The sequence below is a fragment of the Diorhabda carinulata genome, chromosome 2 (assembly GCF_026250575.1).
Source record: "Diorhabda carinulata isolate Delta chromosome 2, icDioCari1.1, whole genome shotgun sequence".
NCBI lineage: Eukaryota > Metazoa > Arthropoda > Insecta > Coleoptera > Chrysomelidae > Diorhabda > Diorhabda carinulata.
In genome coordinates, this window is record NC_079461.1 from 17,505,924 (window position 1) to 17,530,889 (window position 24,966).

Sequence of the window (24,966 nt, forward strand, 5' to 3'; positions counted from 1 at the left end):
TGACTGCATCTCATTGGCCACGAAAAACTTTGAAGTGATATTTATAACAAAATATTTTTTGACACTTAATTTTTCATAAACATAAAGCAAACCTCGTGAATTATTTCAATTGTCCATTATATTTACTCAAGGTTAAAATTAGTATTATTGTCACCAGACATAATAATTATAAAAAGTCCAAATGACATAATAATTTCCCATTTAAAATTATTTAAATTTAAAAACATTGCACGAATGTAACGCAAACAGAGATGCAATCTTTTAAGTGTAAAACTATTAGTCATTTAGTTAAAGGATACAATAACATTCCCTATTTTCACCCTCCATTAACGTATCCTCGCGGATTACATTTGAGGTATCAAATTACGTACTTTATTTTATATAGATGTGACTGTAACAACCAGACTTATAGATAATTACAACTTTTTTATTTATTTAATATTCTGGCGTTTGGCGAGTATGGTCGTCAGATTATTGAAGCCAAGTTTAACTACTTATTTTATTATTTAATAAATAGTTTATTTCAAAGTAGTTTTGATGTTTTAATACAACGAATATGGTGAACCATCATTAGTTAGCCCTTTTTAGGTTGTTTACAAATAAAAATCATATTTGTTAAATAAACATGTAGTACATATATATTTACTTATGTCTAAAAAAATAACAATAATTTATAACATTTTTACAGTTTTTTAATAATACTTTCAATGAGTATACATTCTTAATTTGAAATCACTTCTACATAATTAGCCGGATAAAGACCAACTCTACCGTCTTTCCTGCCTTTACACCAACCCTGTTCGTCTTCATCTTCTAATTTTTCAAAAACGTCTCCTGGAATAAAGATGTTTATTAGTACACCTCTAAATTTAATAAAAATAATGTGAAAACACGGTCAAAAGGAGAAATTCAAAATTGTGGTTACTACAAAACCATTTCCTTAATAACGTACCGAGAATATTTGCAAGAACCATAGACAAAAGATTAGAAACAATCCTTACAGAAACTCAGTTTGAATTCATACCCAATAGGACACAAAACACGATATTCATTTTGAGAAAAGAGGAATATACACCTGTGTTTAATCGATCTTGAAAAAACCTTCGATACATAGAGAAGACTTATGGAAGATATTCGAACAGAGAGAAATAAACCGAAACTCAATTAGAAGCTTTAGTATCTGTATCGTATAGCAACATGAAAAATTGCATATAAAATCCACTGCTCTACACAGTCGATGAGGATATAAAAAAATGGACAAAGTTACACTAACAGAAAGATGTTATGCTAATGATATGATCATATTTGTAGAGGACGAAGAAACAATACATAAAAATTGTACAACTAAACAATAAAAAGATACAATATGAATATAAACGTATATAAAATTAATACAATGATCATAATCACAAAAAAAAGACACACGACAAAATAAGAAATTATGTGATTAGTTTATTGTTACTATCGCTAGAAATATTGTTAGGAAATGTAATCGTCTGTAACAAGACATATTTTACCACACTGATATCGTTTACAAACAGAAGAAACAAAATAGGGCCTAGTACAGAACCTTGGGGCACTCCACATTGTATCGGCTTGCAAGAAGACATCGTTGTATCAACCCTTACAAGCTGACTTATGTTGGTGAGGTATGACTTAAACTGTAACCGTATTACTGCAATTTGTTAATTAAAATATTATAATTAACACAATCGAAAGCCTTAGAAAGATCACGAAAAGTTGTTGCAGTGGATGGCTGTTTACACGTAAACATTATTTCATAAATTAGGATAAATTAGGTGTAATGAACAACATATATGTTTGATTGTGGTATTTTTGGGTGAATAATTAAGATAAGTGAGAGTTTAGAATTCAACGTGTGCGTTTGATTTAAGCAGAATCGAACCAAACACAAAATAAAAGTAGAATATTTCATGGCGATCCTGCCAGTGCGCAGCTCGTCGTAATGCAAAAATATTCAACGTATCAGACAGCAGAGCGGCCCTACAATCACTTGACTTATATAAAATTGAGTCAAAGCTTGTTTGGGACTGCATGAAATCTTTAAAGTCAATGGGATGAAACAATAACTCTCTCTGGCCACACCAGAGCATACGACAATGAACAATCTGATCAAGGTCTGATCAATCAAGGTCTAAAATAATCGATTTCTTTATTATTGTACCAACTGATCTCAAAAATCCCTTTCATTGGGTAAAGATGAGCTAAGGAGAGTTACTGGTATGCTTGCTGGACACAATCTATTGAACTATCACCTCGACCTCGACTACCCCCTTTTATGAGTGCCAGTTAATCCATAAACAAAGACTACGGTACTTAAATACAAGCTTTTTGTATCTAGAAGAAGTTACCTACGTAGCTCCCAGATAGACTTTTGCAAAATCCGGGGTACACAATAAATCAATAGGTCTAAATGTTAGCGAGTTATATTCACGGATTTACGCTCTCTAACTTATCTATTTCTTTACTTTCTGATATTCCACAAAAAACTACATACTACTCACCGGTTTTAAAACTAAGCTCGTCATTTTCTGCGCCATCATAATCGTACAATGCTTTAACGGGTACTCCCGGTTCTCCATTATCAACGAGAGCATCGTTTTCTTCCCACTCTTCTTCTTCGAAAGGATTAGATTCATTTCCTTTATTTGTGGAGCCGTTCCTACGGAATATACACATTTTTATAAAAATAGTTATACTATGTGAATTTTGAGGATGAAACATATTATTCGGGATACTAAAACGAAAACTCCAACTAAGCACTCTGTTTACACTACATTTACAACACTCACAATTACACTGTCTGACTTACTGATAAAAAGACGATAAAATGATTATCGAAACGTGAGTCAAGCAGTGTGATCGTAAACAGTATGTTCACCAACGGTTCCGAAAATTCCAACTTAGTTTAAATAAACTCCAATTGAACACTCTGTTTACACTATATTTACAACACTCACAATTACACTGTCCGACTTACTGAGTTTACCTTCAGTTTCTGAAGATGATAACATGATTATAGTGTTGATATAGTGGTAGTGTAAACAGTGTGTTCATCAACGGTTCCGAAAATTCCAACTTTTGATACAAAAATGTCACATTCATTCAAGACTAAAATATCAACATATAGAAACAGTCTAAACAAAATTGAAAAAATAATATTTTGAATATCTTTTTGATATTGAAACTTAAGAGTGAGGGGACAAAAAATCCGAACAAATTGTTTGTTTTAATTTAATTATTTGTACTTCACTCTATAAAACAAACACTGTAATTACACACATTTTATATAACTGAATCAGCACCCAGTGAGTCCCCTTTCCAAATACGTTCGATTGGCCTTAGTTGAGGCACATTAGAAACATTTCTAGACTTCTCAATAAATGGAATATTCAACTCTGCAAAAGCTCCAAAAACGTCATTTGCATAATGAGCAATTGCACTAATTGGACAAAACACAACATTTTCTTCAGGATGCTTTTTCTTTATGAACAGCATTAATCTATATCTAGCATACTCTTTTTCATATATTTCTGAGGTTACAGAATTTTCAGGGTGCCAAACGTATGCTGAAGAACGACCAGGAGAAGATATCGCCAAACATACCAAACAATTTTTTGTGTATTTGGAAATACACAAACTATTTTGAAATATTTATCAGGCGAAAACTCAAAGTCACTGAGATTTCTAAGTTTTGATTATTTTTTCATTTTTTACAGAATATTTGGGTGCCGATTTTCTTGATTTTTTAACTACAATGTGTTCCTTTGTAATGCTGCTAGCATATATTTGATCAAATTTGAATTTTCTGGAAGGAAATTAATAGAAATGCGACATAGTTATTGATTGGGACAAGTGAATACACTATCAAAGTATTGGGCTCCCATTTTTGAGAATTTAAAAATTTTGTAGATAGTTTAAACATTTCAGTAAGGCCGCCTTATTGCGTGACGTCATAGGTATAAACACTGAACATAAGATATAAAGTAGATAAGACAGTTATTCTCATGGTTATTCTTTGATTTAACTTTGATTAATTTAGAAAATGTTATATAAATCGTGTTTTGTGCCAGGATGTGAAAATACCACGACAAAAACACCTGAAGATTTTATTATGATGCCAAAAAATTCGAATATACTACAACGAAAATGGTTTGAAAATGTTGGTTGTTTTGACGATACTGCGAGATGTAATTATTTTTGTTGCCAGGATCATTTTAATGTAAGTAACATTCCAATTTAACTTATTTTAACATTTTATAATAATTAAGTTTATTATGCTTTTAATTTTTAATGTAATAATATAAGAATATAACCTATAAAAGGTTTATTAACTTTATTCTTATATATGAAAAAATGTTATTTGTATGTAACTAATAAAAATAACAGCACACGCTAAGTTGCCGGCAACGATAACCCCGTGATCATCAAGCAAACAACTGCTCAATATTTTTTAAACCAATGAAGTGATAACTGAAAACCAATGAGAAACCAAGTACAAAGGATTGCATTTTCCCTGGTGAGCAGTCAAGTCAATACTTCCCGACTTATTCACGACTGAAATTTTCAATTTTCAGGATGTTTCGTAAAAATATAAAGAACGAAAATATTTCTTAAAAAAAACATAAAAATAGTGTGTTTGTGATTAATGCACATCTAATATAAAAGTAATTATTACTTGTTGAAAGTAGATGAGTATTTTCAAACGCGAAAATGGAGAGTTTCTACATATAATAACCAATAAATAATGCATTTTCGGGAAATATTTAAAAGACATTATTTGAGGACCTTTAAAAAACCTTTATTTTAATTTTTTACAAAAATTCCTAGCATCAAAACTGAGAGAGTTATGAAGAGAATAATGTCGATTCCTATTTTTTCAGCGGGAAAAAATAATGAAAATCTCACCTATGACGTCACAAATGAAAACCAATGAGAATTGTTTTCTTATGTAGTAAAATTTGAAATTTTTGCGATTTTTGATTAAATATTTGGATATTTAGATCTTTTACTTATAAAGTATTCCAGTACAACAGCATTGTTCAACTTCCTTTATATACAAACACTTTTTAGGTTATGTTTACTGGCGAACCATCGATCGTGTTCGCTTGCTAATTATTGCTATAATAATAAACAAATCGACTAGTTACATGAAAAAAAATGACTCACGTGATCGTATTAGAAGGACTATTGATTGTTTCTACAGTTGTTTTAACTTCAGTAACTTGTGTTACCACATTTGATGGTTTATTTGGCACTTCTTTCTTGATTGATTTCTGAGACGAATAATCCTAAAAAACAAAAATCTGGATGATGATTTTATATATAATATAGAAATAAAAAAAAAGTTAGACATCAGTGAATACTAACAAAAATCTCATCTTATAAAAGGACGTTTCCATGAAGTTGGAGTCAGACGACTGGCGAAATTATGTTGATTAATAGATCACCTACAACGTCAATATCAATGCAATTACAAAAATTCAATCGATAGCTTCAACTTATTTTTGAGAAATACAACTCAACAAAAAGTAGAAAAAATTATTGTGGTTAAAACAAATTTCTATTTTAATATTTATGTTGTAGGTGATCTTTTGGTAATTTAATACTTTTTTTTGGCTCTAGAAAATCAAGGAATTTTTAAAATCTTCGGTTTTAAGGCGGATTTACGAAAAAAATTATGGGAATAAAAAAAACTAGTATTGGTTTCAGGGCTTTAAATGTTCATGAAGATCCTCTCATTCGTGTATATTTGTTAATAACTTTTTTCCAAATAATCAAATGAAGTTGTATAATTTTTTTCCATAACATACACAAAAAAAACAAACAAATTGAAAAAAAAATTTACAAAAAGTAATTATTAAGGTGATATGAACAAAAACATTCTTAAAATCACTTATTGTAATCAAGTGTACAATATTAAAAGTTAAATGTTCACCATTAAAAAAATGGTTAGGTAAGGTTAGGTAAGATTAGGTACAACTAGGTACTAGGTACAAAAAAAAATTATACAAAAAGTAATGAATTTTCTATGAATATGAAAATTAAAGATAATCACTCCGTAATATATTTTATTTTGATACTCACTATATGTTGAATAAATTTAACAAGTTGTGTTCAATATTTTCGAAAATTAAACAACAATTGAAAAAAATATTAACGTTTGGTTAATATCTCATATAATTCAAGCTTTTCAATACCCTCTTATTGAAAAGTAGCCTAACTCTTTGAACTAGATTATTTAAAACGACAGATTTGGGTTTTTGGCCCCCTTCATCATGCATACCATTCACGACACCATCAATGATGAAGTTTTCCCCATACACACGACTCATTCTCCGAAGAATTTCTGCGGCACTATGGCCTTCAGCCTGTAGAAAACGAATCACACTTGGCGGGAGCATCAATAATGGCGGACATGTTTACTTGGATGCAGCACAACGCCGTCTGACACATGAGTGTTAACAATAGCGTGTAGTGCGAGAGCTTCGCAGTCGCCTACAGCCTGTTAGGAGACTTCGCAGCTACAGAATTCCTATTAGAAGATTTGGCAGCTACAGACTTCCTGATAGAAGACTTCGCACCTACAGAGAGGCCCACGGACCGACTACCCTCATTTTTGACAAACAAAGATAACGTAACCCAAACTGTTTTAAGCATATAAAATATTCCAAAAGTACATGGTTGCACTTGCATCTTTTATCCAGGAATTTGCTATATTACGTAATACATCTGACCTACTAATATATACAAGGTGATTCAGAATTATGTACATCGAGTTATACGAGTTGCTAGCACAACCAAAAGTAATTGGTACTTCTTCATTTAGACTTTTTCCGGAAACAACATTTTAAAATGGTAACTCGAAATTTTTTTCTTTCCAAATATATGTCAATTAATTTTGATTACATTAATATTTTGTGAGTGTTTGTAAGGCACTAGAATAATTAATTTCATGTCACCACCCACTGTATCTATCATTAATACAGGTCTGAAGGTTGAGCTAGAGTTATTGCATCACATTTTTTTCTCAATTTTAATGATTTATTTCGCTAGACTATCCCACGTAAAAATAGCAAAACTATATGGTTGGATATTGTTTCTAGGAAACTGAAATAGTTCAGAAAGGGAAAGGATCAATGATCCTCTAGAACCAACAACTAGTGTGTTGAAATATATAAACGAAACAAAGAAAGCAACGACATAATAACTAAGGAGAAAATGATGAAAGGATAATTGAAAATATCGATCTCCTTTATATTAAAACATGATCTTTGTAATCACAACCATTTCATAGAAAAAATAAGGTTCAGTAAACATAAAAGGGACTATAAGTTTTGGACATCCTTTAAAATGTATAAATAATTGAAAATAATTTTGGATAACCTTGTATATTACGACTTTGGTAGCAAGTTTTAAATGATATTATCTAGAATAAACAATATTACGAAAAAAAATCCTTAGAACAGAATAGCAAAACTATATGGTTGGATCTAGTTACTAGCAAACAACGACATAATAACTAAGGAGAAAATGATGAAAGGATAATTCAAAATATCGATCTTCTTTATATTAATACATGATCTTCGTAATCACAACCATTCCATAGAAAAAATAAGGTTCAGTAAACATAAAAAAGAACTATAAGTTTTGGACATCCTTTAAACTGTATAAATAAATAGAAATAATTTGGGCAACCTTGTATATTTTGAGTTTGGTAGCAAGTTTTAAATGATATTATCTGGAATAAACAAATTTAGAAAAAAAGTCCTTAGAAGCAAAATAGCAACAATATATGGTTGGATATAGTTTCTAGGAAACTGAGAAAGTACAGAAAGGGAAAGGATCCATGATCCTGTAGAACCAACAACTAAATAGTGTGTGGAAATATATAAAAGAAGCAGGAGAGCAACGACATAATAACTAAGGAGAAAATAATGAAAGGATAATTCAAAATTTAGATCAGTTTAGTCATAAATTGAACAAGAAACTAGAAGAAGAGGATGTGGCATAAGATGAAAATTTAATTAGCAATGAAGAAACTATCTTGAAAACAATAAGCAATGAAATGTAAGAAACACAATCGAACTTTTATATTTTAACCAGTTTTGATATCACACAATACTAAATTATTAATATTAAATTAATAATATAATTGTTTATAACTATAAAATAAATTCTCCAAGAAAATTTGTATTATTGATTTGGGAAGAAAAATTAACAAATATCGATAAAATCTTTTTTATTATAAAATATTTTTAAAAACATATAAGAATTTGTATACATGGTAAATAATTAATTTGGCATTGATTATTCCTGCTTTTCGGGGAGCGCTGCAAAAAAATATAAAAAATTAATCATCATCGCATTAAAATAAAATTGAAACAAATTTATTTTGAAAATTATAGAGAAAAACTAATCTACGAAAAGCAAGTGTGTGGAGAGCCAAAAGCCAGAATTGAATTATATCCCGATTCTTGAAAATGTAATATCCAAAATTCAACGTAACTTTTTCTTTATTAATTAATATTATTTTGAAGCGAGCTAATGACATTGATTCTATTCATCTGGTTAACCCAATCAAATTTTCCGCAAAAGTCCTAATGTAGAATATTGTAAATGTTGTGCTCTCACCAAAATGAAAATGTAAATTACAATTTCAAGAATTAGGATTCAGTTAAGTGACAATTCTTCTACTTACCATTTTCGTTCAATTGATTAATCGATCAAAACAAATTCCTTCACTTTGTCAGTACAGTGGATAAAAACTCACTATCAATTCATTCAGTGTGGGTCGTTAGTAGTAGCTTTAATTTTATAAATTTAAATAACTAAAAATCACGGGATTTTATGTAACGTAATGCATTGCGGTGTTTTCATATGCCAATCATTTGGTGAGGTTGTTAACTTAGTAAAAAGTGTCTTAACTTTCACATGCTTTCTTTTCTAAATATTTGAATGTTTTCAAATGAACAAGCAATATGGAGTCTCAGTTTGGATAAAACCAAATGACATTGAGCAAATTGAAAAATTTAGTGATGTTGGAAATCAATTACCAAAAAGCAAAAGATTGCCCAGTCACTCAAATTATATTTTTTATTTGTTAAAAGGTTTTCAAGTAACATTATTCTGTGTGTCCATGAAGTGCTATATCTAACCTTATTAAATTTTTTTCTGAAGTTATTTCAATCTATAATCAAATTTGTTCTTGCCCGTTGCCTAAAATTCGAATCGTACTGCCTCAATCGATAAATAAAAAACCTGAACTTTTGTATAAAAAAAGTTTTCATGAACTACTCGCTATATATAAGGTTTTAATGTCATATTGACAGACAAACACACAGTTTAAAGTTTTCTGATAAACTATATTTTTTGTTTTGTGTTGTAGTGGGTAAATAAACAAAGTTAAATGTTTTTCGACGTTTAATTGTCCATGCGCGAAACATGAAAACTCCAAGTTGATTCCGCAAACTTCCAGCGACTGGCCTTGCGATTTATTTATGGTTATCGCAATGGCCAGACGTACCGGAAATTTGTAATCGTTTAAAATCGTTGGAATCATCGATATATGCAGGATCCTTTGTATTTTCCCTTTATGATTGTTGCCTCAATGACGTTATTCATCACCTTTTTCACATCCTGTTCCACTGCAGAGTCGAAGTTGATTAATATCACGCTGCATGATGACAACTGATCCTTATTTTAACTGAAAATCGTGAGGTAATAATCCAGGTAATTCTGTGAATTTAAAAACTCCGTGGGAGTCATCCCGGTTCATAACGGTGTCGACTGATTTGAAGGAAGCCAAACATATTTTTTGTTTTATTTTGTGGAACGTAAATAAACAAAGATGAATGTTTTTCCGACGTACAATTGTCCATGCGCGAAACAGGGAAACTCCAAGTTTATTTCGCAAACTTCCAACGACTGGCCTTGCGATTTATTTATGGTCATCGCAATGGCAAGACGTACCGGAAATTTGTAAACGTTTAGAATCGTTGGAATAATCGATATACGCAGGATCTTTTGTATTTTCCCTTTATGATTGTTGCCTCAATGACTTTATTCATCACCTTTTTCACATCCAGTTCCATTGCACAGTCTAGGTTGATTAATGTCACCCTGAATGATGACAACTGTTCCTTATTTTAACTGAAAATCGTGAGGTAGTAATCCAGGTAATTCCAGTGAATTTAAAAACTCCGTGGGAGTCATCCCGGTTCATCGACGGTGTCGACTGATTGAAGGAAGCCAACTGTTACGAAAAAAAATTCTGAATGGTCGCATTGATATCCTTATTTTTTTCCGCCATTTATGATTATTGAGCTATTGCGCTATATCTGAAACACGCTGAATAAGCTCCTCTTTTGACTCTGTGATGTGCCTGTAATCTGTTGGTAATGTGATGTTCAACAGCTGCTTCGTAAACACATTTAAAGTTTCATCTTGTTGCAAAAAAACTCGAGCACGTATATTATTGCGTTCGGAAATTTAATTTGTGATAAAACATCAAAAAAAATCAAAATTATTGTTTCCATTTAATTCCGAGCATTTTCATATTTATTCACATTTTAAACCTTCTCTGGACTGGACTGGAAACAGTGAATTGGCAAAAAAATTAATTGAAATCAACAGTCGATTCGTTTTTTAATCAGATCAGAAGGAAAAATTTAAGAAATGAAACTATTTTATGAATAAAAATATTGAGGTTGCACCCTATATCATAAATAATTTATTCAAAAAATAGTAAATTAAAATTAATAATTAATCTGCTTCGGATTTTTTCATTTGATTATTTATTCAATAAATATTAATTTTATGTAAAGCACTATCTAAAAACACGGCATGCTTTAGTCGAATACCACAATTGTAGAGAGAGAACCCTAACCAGGGTAAAGTTAAGTAAAAATAATAAAGAGTGAAAAAAAATAATAGTAGAATGAAAGCTATTGGAAAAGGAGGAGACTATAATAAAAATGAAAGGAAAAATAATTTACTGGCGATCTGAGATAGAGAAGGGAAAGAATGTGCGTTTTTAAGGTTAAAAAGTTAAAGGTAATGAAAAGATCTACAACTTTTGTATTTACACTTTTTTCACATAACCTCAAAATTCATGTGAAAAATTCACTTTCGCTTTCAATTTTTATCATTTACGAACAAATTTTATTTTTCACGAAATGTAATGAAAACTTATCTTCTTATGTCCCAAATATACTGTAATTTATTCGAATCGAAATATTTATTTTTTCACGTAATTTTGACATAATCGAACGAAAATTCTCCCGTCAATATATCAGATTTTTATTCGTTGTAATATCTACTTTTTGATAGTGTATAAATTTATTTAACAAAAAACTTTCTCAGAAAAGGCAATAAAAAAAATCTCATTACGTACAATTTAGTAATAAGAGTTAAAATAGGGAGCGAGTTTTTTTTCTTATTTTTAGACTTTTCTGGGAAAATTTACCTTAGATCATCCGTAAATTATTTTTCCTTTTATTTTTATCATATTCTCATCCTTTTCCAATGAGTTTTATCTACTATTTATCGATAGACCGATAAATTAATAAACTGGGAAAAAATAATAATTTCATATTATTATTTTTTTTGTGATTATATATCTTGATTTTAGGTATCTTTTCATGGAAAATCATGATTTATCTTGATTTTTACCTGTTATTATAAACTAATTTTCTATGAAAAGACACCTAAAATCAAGATATATAATCACTAAATTAAAATAAAAAGATACAAAAAATAAAAAGTTGATGAAAATATTATTTAGATAAAACGATTTTGATGTTATAAGCCAAATATTTTTAAACGTTTTAAAATGTAAAAATGCTTTAAATTAGAACCAAAATATTTCGATGTCATTCTAAAAACTCACAATTCAACAATTAATCGATTCGAAACTCGAAGAAACTCACCTTCAAGGTGAACATATCTCACGATACATACCTCAAAATATAATCTTCTAAGAATACAAATAAAAAATTGTTAATATACAAACTACAAAACAGACAAATAGGTGAACACTTCAAAAAAAAATTCAATTAAATAATAATTAATATTTTCACTAGTATAATGAGATTAGCTTCATTTAAAAATTTTCAAAATTTAATTTTAGCTTTTGTAAATTTTTTTATAATGATCACATTTGAAAGTTGGTTGTATTTTTATTTCGAACCATAAAAGGACGAGATTTCATTGATCCCCCTGTATAAAAATATGTCTCAATTTTATTTTACTGATTTTTAACCCAAATTAATTGTGGGATTTTTGTGAATCCCAGTCCAGATAAAATATGAATCGTATTTTTTCAGAAGTCATGGGGTTCTAGTCGAAAAAGTAGGTTAGTTAGTGGTCGTCTTGAGGGGGCTTGAAAAATACGTTTTAACGAATATCTATCAAACCGCGCATCATACGACAAAAATAACTTAAATCATTTTTATAGATAATAATTTTTGGCATTTTTTTATTTGAAAATTTTTTTTGTATAATGCATAGATTTTTAATTATGGCAGTCCAAACTTTTTACAATATAGTTTTTGCTAAATATATAGTTAACGGTTTATGATTAAAAATCATTAAAATCATTAAAATGGTGGTAATTGAATTTGTAGAGCACGAAATTTCCTATAAATTGTATAAAAAACTTTTTCGGGCTAGAAATTGAAATATATAAAAAATAAGTAGAGGATGTCCCCCCACAAACGAAGGGTGATGAGGTTGAAGTCATATTTGGATTTGAGATCGTCAAAAATGATGTCAGGACCGATTTTCATGCTATTAACCACATTTTCAAATAATCATTGTGCATTTTTTCATTTTGAGCAGTGTATATTGATAAACGACATTTAGCGTGTGATATTTTTGAAACATTCACCCTTATTAAATAATTAAAAAAGCATACATGCAAATCTTCTCCGACTTGACGCTGATGGATCAAAGTGATTCCGGATGGAGAAGCCTCTTTGGATTTCCCTTTGTGGATGTCACGAAATTCTTCAGTGTAGTCCTAGACGAAAACGCAATCACAAAATAAAAAAATAATAATAAAACTACACATGCGTATCTAAACAGAATATTTTGAAATTTTACCTCGAATTGCGGCCAATTCATTGCCATGTTAACGCCGTGATTGTTCGACCACCATTTTAAATCTTTTTCGTAATCAGCGTTGTTAATTGTATGATAAAATTCTTCATATATTTGAGTTAACCTGTATAAACAACAAATAATAATTTATTTGTCATTAGTTATTAGAAATAGGGACGATATACAATAAGTGTCTGTAATTTGAAATTTGCACATTTCATTATATAAAATGGTACATCGCAAAATTTTTTTTTTAAATTATCGTTATTTTTTCCAAAAATATGATGGCTCAATTTCGATTTAGTGGCACAAATTTTTTTAGGGACCATATATCTGGTAAACTATCATAACTACAAAATTCTCGATTTTGGGGTTATTGATGTAACTGCATTATCAAAGTGTATATTCTTGATTGGATAGTTGTCTTTTCTGCCCAGTTAATAAATGGCGTCGTAGCCAATGTGAATTTAATGTATCTGTCATGATATGATACGAGGAAAAGTCAAGTAACTTGAGTTACAACTGTATACCCCTATTAAATACTGAGTGCGAAGAACATGCAAATGTGTTAAGAGAGTTTACCCCCGATAAAAAAAGGCAACACTGTCAAAAGCTGACATGTGTCCACAAGGTAACAGTTATAGGAGGTATTGCTACTACTTTTCTTGTTTATATGATTTATGGCGTTTTAAGTGTCAAATATTAATAATTATACTCCATTATTTATACTTGTAACAAAACAAATGAGTTATTGTTCTCAAGTGAGTGAAAAATCCATGTGGGATGAAACAGTGGGTGCTCGTGGTGGTTGTGAAATAGTATCGTACATTTTTAAATGGGCAAAAAAAAATTAGGGGCTGAAATAGTGGAGCTCCCCTGTAAAGTCAGAAAAATGTCAATTACGATAGTTTACTTCTGATGTACAGATAAATATTTCGATAGGGGACCGTCTCCTCAATCATAAGACATAAAAATTGTCTTAAGAAATGACAAATTAAAAAGTTATAGTTTGACTCAACTTTACTCGACAAGCTTTTGTTTTCCATAATATTTTTGTTTTTGCTTAATTCCAAAATTGATGATTTAAATACCTTAACAAAATTAGCGAATAATTGCTCTGGGTAAAGAAAAATTTTTCACAATAAAAGGTGCAGGGTCTTCGAAAAAATCGACTTAAAAGAAATGTAAATACCGATTATAACAAAAATGGATTCCATCTAAACCAGTCATACATTAGTCAATTTGGACAGCAATAATTCATACTAATTGTTAGTCAACTACAATGTGCACCAACCATTCGAAAACAGCAAACTCTAGCAATTCCAAAGACACCTCTCAGACACCACAGATGTACTTTGAACCTCCGGCTAGCCAATGCACATACAACCAAATATATACCAGAATAATTCATACCTTACACTATAACGGAGATAGAAAATAGTAACAGTGAAACAGACACTCAAGACAATCCGCATGAATGGTGGGTAGTCAAAAAAAGGAAAAAAACAAACACGAAGGAAAACCTCCATCGATATACATATATTACACTTTAAAAATTAATGCTGATACACCGGAAATGTACAAAAAACTAATCTGACACCTCAACAATGAAAAAAATCATTCAAACATCCAAAATAGAGTCCATTGATCCAAAATAGAGAAGATAGAGTCTATTGAGTGCACATCCAACTAGTGTGGGAGCGCAAACTATGAAAGCATTAGCTAACAAAAACATGAGATCTCTAATGTTTTCACCTGGGTATACCAGGCAATGAGGGCGCAGACAAAAAGGGGGCAACGACTCCGTACCAAGGAGATGCCTCATCAATAACGAATTAAACGGATGGCTAAAGAATCAGTTGGAGTCTGACTGGAGAAAAGCTTCATGAATAAGACAATACAAAATATTCATAACCATAATCATATAATCTCAGAAGAACTTCTAGTGATGAACAGAAACGACATTAAACTGGTGGTAAGTCTTCTGACAGATGCAAGTGATGGAAACAGCAGAGCATCTACTCTGCGAAGGTCCTGTCTATTTTGTTAAAAGGCTTAAGTACCTTGAAGGAGTAGTACTAACACCTTGGGAAGTGGTACACAAGAACAATGAGATGTAAAGTCTTATACAACATATCTTCTGAGTATAGGTGCTGTAAATGACTCCCAGAAACAACCTTCGAGTAGATTAAAAAATTCAAAACACTCAAAACTAGTTAATTTATCAGTTTTGATGTTGTTGATTAGAAGGTCATTTTTAAATGTGATATTGAGACACTTACGTTGGATCTTGAGACAAATTGAGGTGTTTATGTATTTCAAATAGAATCGATTTTATAAAATTAAGCCTTTGAGCTTCCATTTCTTGACATTTATCAAACACGACTGTCATATCTTCCATATATTTAGGGTTATATTGATTTATTTCTTGGAGCGCCAATTCGTATTTTTCTCGACACTTTTGAACTTCTTCCTTAGATTTTTGTACCCTGTCTTGCATTTTCCTAACCTATAACAAGCAATAGATTAATATTAATTCACAAAAGGGTAGAAAACTAAAAATGAAATTAGTTATCCCTAAGTGAAAATAATGAAAGGATCGCAACTATATGTTCTTCTTCTTATTTAGGTCTACCGCTAGAGGGTGTATTTGAAAAACTTAAAAAAGAAAATTTTTTCTAAATATACCCAATTAAGTGGTACTTTATATACGATAATCGAATTCTTTAACAAATTCTGCGCATTTTTTATTTTACAAGTTTTAGTTTATCTCTTTGTATAAGAGGTGAGGAAGCAGGGCCGTTCCTAGCTTGTTGGCTCCTTCAATATTTACATTAAAAAATTTCTAATAACAATTTTATAAATTAAAATAAAATGAAATACAAAGTTCAATATCTTAAAATTTATTTTTTCTAGCTTTGACAGACGAAAAAGTGGTCACAATGGATATAACAGAAAGATCTGAGAATTTTTAATTATTTTTAATTTTGAAAAAGACCTTTCTGTTGGCGCAACTGAGACTGTTAAAGTAAGGAGGTCTTAAAGAAATTTCTGTATTTGTTCTACAATACCATATATCTGCGTCACTAAACAAAAAGTCATTGCATCGGTATTCGATATTGTTGGTACCATAAGTAGACAATTAATTTTAAATATACTAACTACTAACTACTTTAAATATACTACTTTATTCAGAATTTCCTAGCTATTAGATTTTTTAAAGTCTCTTTTAATGCTAATCGTCGACTTATAACCAAAATGTCGGTGTCCCCCAAGGGTCCGTTATAAACCCCATTCTATTTAATCTATATCTCTGCTCTGGTCTCCTTTTCCCCATTAAATATGCTTTACATGTAGACGATCTAATAATTTTTAACCATGGTTCTTCCATCTCAACTACTACTAGTCTAATTCAGTCACCAGTAAATACAAGAGTCTTAGGACTAACTCTATCCGTCACAGAATCCAAAATTATTAAATTTAGCATACGACCATCGACAATATTCCCCTGAGTCTTTATTGACAACAACCCCCTTCCCGTTGTGGATCACTGTAATCACAGCATACCATGGAAATCAAATCTACAAACTATTAAACCTCAACTATGAAGCTAATGAGTCTCCACTTTATACCCGACGACAGTAACTACTTCTTTCTTATGCTGCCTCTGTATCATCTAACCCCTTATACCCACTATTCATAACCACCACTAAAACTTTATACCAACCATCAATCATTCCACCAATAATCCCATAAAGCTTCTCGACAGCACAGACGTCTCACAAACAAGCCCTTTTCCTATTTCCACTACCCCACCATTGACACCCAAAACAAGAAATCGATTATGCCTTTAAACAAATAGTCCCAGCGAAAAGAACAAATTAGTGAAAGTAATCGCAGAAATTGTTCAAGTGATATTTATAAGTAAATTATTGTAAGTTAAGTGTATAGAACGAGTATAAATATAAATGTTTTTACTTTACCTGATCAGCAGAAAATGATGTATCTCCCGCCGCGTTTCTTTCTTGATTAGAAGCCGATTTTTCCGTTTTACACGCTGTATGGTAATCAGTTTTAGCTTTTTCCACTTTTTGTAAAAGTTTGGTCCAAGGTTTTTGCGCCTTTTTGAAAGTATCTTCCATATCTTTCTTTTCTTTTATATTCATCATAGACTGAAAATAAATAAATTGTTTTATGAATAACTAGCCGTTTGGACTCCGTTGTCGCCGTGTTTACGACTTTGGCGACTACTTTACCTACTCGTCGCTCTTAACAGTCTACAAGATGGGACTAACTCGGAAACGGTATGTGTAGAATATTCTCCCATATTATGGGTAGTATCACCTTCGATATGGAAGCAACAGTGATAAATGAGAAGGATGAAGAAGATCTCAAGATAATCCAGAGAAAAATACTGAGAACTATAATCGAATCAGACTAAATTGGATAGGATACCTCATGAGAAGGAAGTCTACAGAAGTGGTTAGGAAGATAACACAATGGATACCTGGTATGAACAAGAGGCAGATGCAGATGCAGATGCAGACCAAGAAATACCTGGAGAAATCAAATTGAACAACAGACCTAGATGAAATACCAACAATCCTATTGAATAATTGCGCAGCTGAACTAACAAGTCTCCTAAGCAAACTCTTTCCTCTATCATATAAAAGAGATCTCGTCCCCTAAGATTGGAAAATTGCTCGGTTCAATCCATACCAAAAAAAAGGAAAGAAGATGGTTCTCAATAACTACCGTCGGATTGCTTTGGTCCCAACTATTGCCAAGGTCATGGATCATCATCAGCAACCATCAATACAGCTTCCATGAACATAGATCAACCGGGGAACTCTTGGCCTATGTCACGTATGGAATGGAGCTATAAAGAAATCTAGAGGGATCGCACTATACATTTCGAAGGATTTGACGAAATTTGGTATGCCAATCTTCTAAATAGATTAAGATCGTACGGTTTGTCGTCTTCACTTATCGACTGGTTTGGTAGCTTTCGCAAAGACCGATCCATCCAGGTCGCTATCAACGGACACACCGCAAAAAGGTTTGAAGTCAATGCTGGTGTTCCCCAGGGATGCATCTTGCCCCCTACTCTCTTAATACATCATCAACGATCTACTCGACCAAACTGCAAACCCGATCTGTAGCTTTGACGATTATAGCAATTTGGTGTCGTCGTTAAAATCAAAATCAATTCTTGAAAACATTTCGGAGTGGAAACAATCTGAGTTTAATGCAGCAAAGACCCAGACTATTTTTACAAAAAAACTGTTGGGTGTTGAGGTTGGAAGCAATATGTCCTGGCATTTAACCACGGTAGCTTCACAAAAACTTGGATACCTCTTCAAGACCAAAAAGCTATATACTTCGCAGCATCTTCTAATTCTTTAAAAAGCCCAGATTAGTCCATCTCAAGAAAGCAATTCGACTTATAAGCGAACCAGAGTGGACCGGAAACTTAGACAGCTTAGAGCATAGAAGAAAAATTGTTGACCCGAGTCTCCTGCCACTACCACTCTTCCGAACTATTCAGCATAATTCTACCTGCAGACGACCAGTGCAAGTCTATGGAATCAGTTACCAAAGCACGTGTTTCCTGAACAACTTTTTACATAAAAAAATAAAAAAGGAATAGCAGAGAAACTCAACAATATTACGAACTCGTCCACGATATGGACCGTCAAGCCGGTTCTGTTCAATTATGTTGATAAAATCTAAAATTTGGTAGCAGGATATAAGTTTCCAATAACGATTTGAATTGTTTTTTATAACCCGTTTACAGTATGTTATGGTTGTTTTCATAGCATCAATTTCTAGTAAGTCCTTTTCATTTATTTACATTATAGAACCGAATTATCGAGATATCAGTTTTGTATAAATAGGCTCTCGTTCGTCAGTGAGTCGGTCAGTAAATAATTGGATGTCATAATAATGAAATAGTAAAATAAAAAGTAAGCAGTGAATAGTTAGTCTTAGTGTATAATTTAGTGAATCTAGTGTAAGTGTATAAATAAATTAATTAAATAGTTAATTAATTAATTAATTCATACTGTCTGTATGAATTTATCCCGTCATATGAGAAGTTTAAATATATAGGAAAAACATCACAATATAAACAAAAAAATTTAAAAAAAATACTAAAAAAGGAATAGAAATTATTAGAATATAGTATAGAAAAGTACCAGGAAAAGAGGAAGTATGGAATTGATAAAGTATGAAGGAGACGAACTTCAAGAAAAATTATATAGTTACGAACGTGTGTTCCAAAGTAGAAAGTAATCGAAGAATTTTAATAAATTATGTAAATTAGTTAAGAAATAGTGATAAGTGAATTATTATAAGTGAGTTTAGTGTACAGTGGCATCGAAGAGAAAGGCGATTATTAGCCGATCAGTATTCTCATTGGACTCTGTAACAATGGTGAACTGTTTTATTCGATTCGGTCTATACCATTCGGATGATCGAGATAGAGTATGGAGACGACCAAGGAAGCGATTTACTCAATATACCATTCGTGAATCATGGCCTTTTGAAAGGGGATCAGTTATAGTTTAGGATGGAATTAATTTCCACGCTCGGACGAATCACAGTTCTGGACTGGCTTGCACGATCTAAATCCCATAGAGCATTTGTGGAATAATAAATCAGTTCTTCGAGAAGAATGGGATATTATGGCGGCGGGGTACGTCCAGAATTTAATTTCGATGCCTGACAGGGTTAGAGCCCTTCGCCATAGCAGAGGGAGTAATATTAGAATTAAATAAACCAAATAAAAAAGTAAAATAACGTTTTTTATACCTTATGATAATTGTCCTTTTGCCATTGTTTGATTTTATTAACAACATCATTGGCTAATTTATCTCTTATTCTAGAATGTAAATCACATCTCCGGTCTGCTTCAACTAACGATCCCTTCCAAGCTGCTTCGGTAGTTCCATATTCCGGTCCCTTTTCTATTGCGTCATTCCATTTTTTCGACCACGCTTTCATCGCTTTCGCATAGTTTCTTTCTATATCGGCTCGTTCACTAACCAATGATATTAGTTCTTGACACAATTTGTAACCATCTTCAATTCGTTTCGTAGTCTTTTTGTAGTTGCCGGGTTCCCAGAATGAATCACTTGTGGCTATGAGCATGTTGTCATCACTGTGATGTGACATTATAAAGCTGAAAATAAATAGTTACATCAAATGAACGCAAGAAAGTAATCAAAAATAAGAATTTTGATTCATATTTGTAAACCAAAGTATTTAATTTCACTAACTCGTCGACGACATGAACCGTGAAGCCGGTCCTGTTAGGTTTTGATGAAAATGTGTAAAGTTTGGCGAATGCGGGTTTTGTCGGATACATGTTTTTATACATATATACAATAGCGATTTGTTTATATTGTTTTTAAAAACCAATTTCTACGTGGGATTGTTTCTTTATTTACTTATTACTTCATAAAATTATTGGAGAAATGCTTTTTCATATAAATATTATCTTGTTTATCACCTAAGAAGTCAGTACAATTGAATGTCTTAGCGAACGGATCGAAATAGTAAAAAGTAACCGATGAATTTAAATAAATTATATAAGTGTGAATAGTTAATTATTATAGTGAGTAGTTTAGTGTAAGTGTGTAAATAAATTAAATGAGTAAGAGACAGTGTGTTTAAATAAATAAGGAAAAATTTAAATGGAATATCATTGAATTAAACTGATTTAAGTTATCCAAACATTTTTATTTATTATACAAGGGAAAATGTTTGATTAAAGAAATCTTATATACAGTGTGGAATAACCAAATGGAATAAATTGGTTGATAAATAAATAAGGGCGTGTTGGGGAAAACGCTTACTCGGCTTACAGCATAGCGAACAAAAAATTGTCGGACGGAGCCAGATCAGGAATATATGGTGGATGTTCAATATATGTGAAGCCACATTCGTGTATAGTAACTTTGGAACGCAGAGTGGACTGGAGCATCATCACTTTATTGGTGCTTTTTGTGACGTTTGCACTTCTTTTCGATTATGTCATGGAAATCTCTTTTGGATTTCGGATCATAGTAAACGGTCCTTAGAACATTTGTTTTGCAAAAGTCGGTCTATGCTGCAATTTCTTTTGTTTTTAGGCGCGGAAACAATTTTTTTACTAATTTCAATGTTTGATATGGCGGACAAAAGTCACCGTAAAGAGCCGCCCTTTTCTTTATTTGTGCAGGTGTTAATCCCAGCGCAAACCTCAATTTGAGAAATTTTGTCAGAAAAACTTAATCCGGTCGTCTTTCAAGCTCTACTATAATAAAATAGGTCGAAGTAGAAAGTTGTAATTTTGTGTTAAGGTTGTTCAGACTTGTCACTGGCGCGAGTATAAGTTCAAATAAAAATTTATCACTGATACCTGTAGGCACAAAAGTTTTATTTCTCATTCGAATTTTTGGTTTGTAACGGAGCTATGAAACACTATGTGTAGTTCGAGATAATATAAAAATAAAGATATCTATTATTTCTAACTTTTTTTATATCGTTTAAAAGAACTCATTGCCCAAGTTTGTCGTATATGATTGGTGCACCCTGTATAAAAAAAGAGAATAATTTATAACACCGTCGGCCAGATTTTTTAAAATTTATCCAATTAAGTGGCACTTTATATACGATAATCGAATTCGAATAAAAATTTTGACGTTTCGACTACTTTCAGTCTTTATGAAAATATTTTGATAAAGGCTGAAAATAGTCGAAACGTCAAAATTTTGACCTTTCATAAATTATAAAAAAAATTATTTTATAACAGAAGAGACCTAAAATCAAGACGATTTAGAAACTTAAGCTTATCTAAAAGGTCTAATAAAGTAGCTCTTATTGGGAACGTGGCAATGAAACACCAAAGTGGACAAACTTTAACATAATTCCTGAGCTTTCGAATACTTATGTATTCATCGTCTGGATAATAATTAAGATGTCCGGTGATTTTTGACAGTATTAATGCTTGTAAAAATTTTTAAATTCATAGGATTCAAAATTCAATATTAAAAGTGACGTGATAGAAATAGAGTTATAGCAATCAATAAATCACTACGCTTGATAATTCTATTAAGTGTCAATTTGAATATTGAATTTTGAATTATGATTGGCTATGGTCTATGCAAAAAAAGAGTCGAGAATTTTGGATGACTGTAAGACCAAAGAGGGTGTCGTAGTAAAAATTTGAAGGGCTTTGATTTTCTTTGTTACAAGTTCTAAAATATAAATTGTACACCTAATATGGACATAACCACTTGGACTTTGCCAAGCTTTTCTTACGCCAGAATGAACAAAAATCGTTTTGTGAGATCTCATTTTCTTGTCATGACTGGACTATAGAATAAAAAATTATCTAAAAAAATATATTCTTCTTATAATAGAATATTATTTTTTTTGTGTTTAATACCGCCGAGGGTTTGTCCAGTTCGAGTCTATGGGGTGGATTTCGGGATATGGAGCTCGTGCTATCTTTTAGCAATTGATTATCAATAAATTACCTCAAAGAGCGCGAGCTCGTAACTACTTGTGGCCGAGGTAGCGCAGCTTAACTCCGCCGAGAGGTTGTCGAGTTCGAGTTTTCGCGATACGGACTCATGCTATCGCAATTAATTAGAAATAAATTACACTGAAGAGCGCTTGTCTCTGGCTGTTTCTGTAGCCGAGTTAGCGTCTTCAGGCCGCAGTTTACTCCGAAGAGTGCGAGTTCGTAAATATCTTTGTCGCCAAGGTAGCGTTTTCAGAATGCCACAGCTTAACCCCACCGAGGAGGTCAAGTTCGAGTTTTGGGGTGTTTTTCGGGATCTGGAAGCAACGCTGTCTTTAAGCAAATAATTAGTAATAAATTACTCCGAAGAGCGCCCGTCCGTAGCTATTTCTGCCTTCAAGTTGGTGTTTCCGGGCTACTGCAGATTAACACCAACCTAGGGGTTGTCGAGTTCGAATCTTCAGGGGTGGCTTTCTTAATTAGCAATAAATTATCGCTTCGAGTTGGTTGCGACAGGTTCCACTTATGTCCTTATAATGCATATGGCTGCTGCAGCTTAATATTAAGGTGGAGGGAAACGTTTTGAGCAATAAAATCGGTTTTTGCGAAATAAATTAAGTTCTCTCCCCTAAAATAGCTGCCGCAACTTAATAATATGCATAGTATATTCTATACGTTTATTTGCTTTTCCATGATTTCCTTAGAAGGTGTGGAACGTTGGGTCGGATCTTCTTGCAAGTGTCGACGTCTGAGATTTTGTATAGCCCTCTAAACCAAAAAAGGGATAAATTTTGCGAGTATAAGTTCCAAAAAAAATAGAATAATCTTGGAACTGCTTGGTAGTGGGACTCAAAAAAACTTTCACAATTCACAATACCCTCCTTGTAGTCTTCTGAATTCTTATCGCACGTATTAAAGGAATGATTTTTAATAAAGTGCTAGTTCTTCATCAGGAATTATACGATTTTTCTACGAAGAATTTTTTGACTGGATACAGAACGAGTTTCTCAAGTGTACATTTTCAGACAAATACGTTTTTATTTTTTTGACCAGAGCAAATAATTTTGATTTTATCACGCAACAGTGCTTTTGTAGCAAAACTAATTTTCTAAGTTCAGTTTTACTATGTCTTGTTGTAAGTTAAAAAAATTAGAGCACTGTAAATATTATTTTAAAATGATTGTACTTTGAAAACCGTTTGGTGTAAAATTTTTTACCAAATAAATATTTTTAGAAAATAGTTAACATCTTAGTAGTAAAAATTCGTCGAAATTCCAATAAAATGTAATTACCCCAAAAGTGATTAAATGAAATTTTCAAAAAAACAAACAATGGTGTGTCAATTGTAAAGTAATATTTATGTAATCATCTAGAAGCTAAAAATATTATGTGTTTTTATTACTAATCTAATGAAACATAATTTATAAAATTCCACATACCACCTTTTGCATATGACACGCTTGATATGTATAATATAATACCAAAATTGTAGAGAATGACTCATGTTTGTAAAGATCCAGTCAAGTCAGTTTACCCTGTAAAAAAGTCGTGTTCAATAATCAAATTAGTGATTTATTACAAAGTCTACTTGATGCCCTGCCGTGTCATATATACACGGTGTTTTTAAATTCATGCGTCAAAATTCGGGAGCAATCGTATGAAATTAAGTTGTAATAGAATTCCCTCAGTCCGAGATATCACCCTTAAAAGGTGGTGTGACCAAAATTGCGTTTTCATTTTTTTTTCTAAAATTTCAGTAATATTAGAAACTTCTGTAATTCTGTAATTTTAGTGTAATCGTAAAGGACTAACTACGAGTGTTTTCTCAATATCTTGTAAAGTTTGTAAAAACTAAAAAAACAAACATAAAAATAACTAAATAAAGATATAAATACAATTAAATTTCAATATACAGAAGGAAACCACGATGAGTAACAAAATTATAGGTAAAAAAGATGATATCGATTTGATTTCAATTGGCAAGTGATTGTGCATAATATTAAGCCTTTAACTAATTCTGAACGTGGAGTAGGTAGGTAATAGTGGTGTTCCGCGTTCCTTTTGTAGTTTGAAGATTCGCTCAAATTGAGTCGCACCACACGTACCCCAGAAGGGAGATGCGACTCAATAAGGGCATAATGAACTGTTAGGAAGGTGGATAAGTTCAGTTCTTTGTAAACTGATCCCAACGCAAAACAGTAGGAAGGAAGTATTTTATATTTAAACAGAAATGATAAAAGCCTATTTTTGACCAATCTTTCTATGATCTTAGATAGAAGGAGTGCAATTGGACGATAATTCGATGCTTGATTTTCAACCTCATCTTTATACAG

The 24,966-nt window shown here is 31.7% G+C and overlaps 1 protein-coding gene across 4 annotated transcripts in view; it reads right to left on the bottom strand.

Moving 5' to 3' along the window:
* Positions 1-670: 670 nt before the first annotated feature.
* Positions 671-24,966, bottom strand: part of LOC130903862 (protein kinase C and casein kinase substrate in neurons protein 1) — a 36,959-nt gene continuing 12,663 nt past the window's right edge. For 2 of the 4 annotated variants that reach the window (XM_057816213.1, XM_057816214.1), the window contains exons 2-9: positions 19,936-20,305; positions 17,106-17,294; positions 15,405-15,631; positions 13,126-13,246; positions 12,938-13,042; positions 5,191-5,312; positions 2,526-2,683; positions 671-834 (exon numbers count right to left, since the gene is read on the bottom strand). In XM_057816213.1, the coding sequence (XP_057672196.1) occupies positions 722-834; positions 2,526-2,683; positions 5,191-5,312; positions 12,938-13,042; positions 13,126-13,246; positions 15,405-15,631; positions 17,106-17,294; positions 19,936-20,298 (1,398 nt within the window). In that variant the 5' untranslated portion in view covers positions 20,299-20,305 and the 3' untranslated portion in view covers positions 671-721. Of the gene's footprint in view, positions 835-2,525; positions 2,684-5,190; positions 5,313-12,937; positions 13,043-13,125; positions 13,247-15,404; positions 15,632-17,105; positions 17,295-19,935; positions 20,306-24,072; positions 24,169-24,966 lie in introns of all 4 variants that reach the window. The other 2 variants (XM_057816212.1, XM_057816215.1) reach the window with 2 other exon arrangements.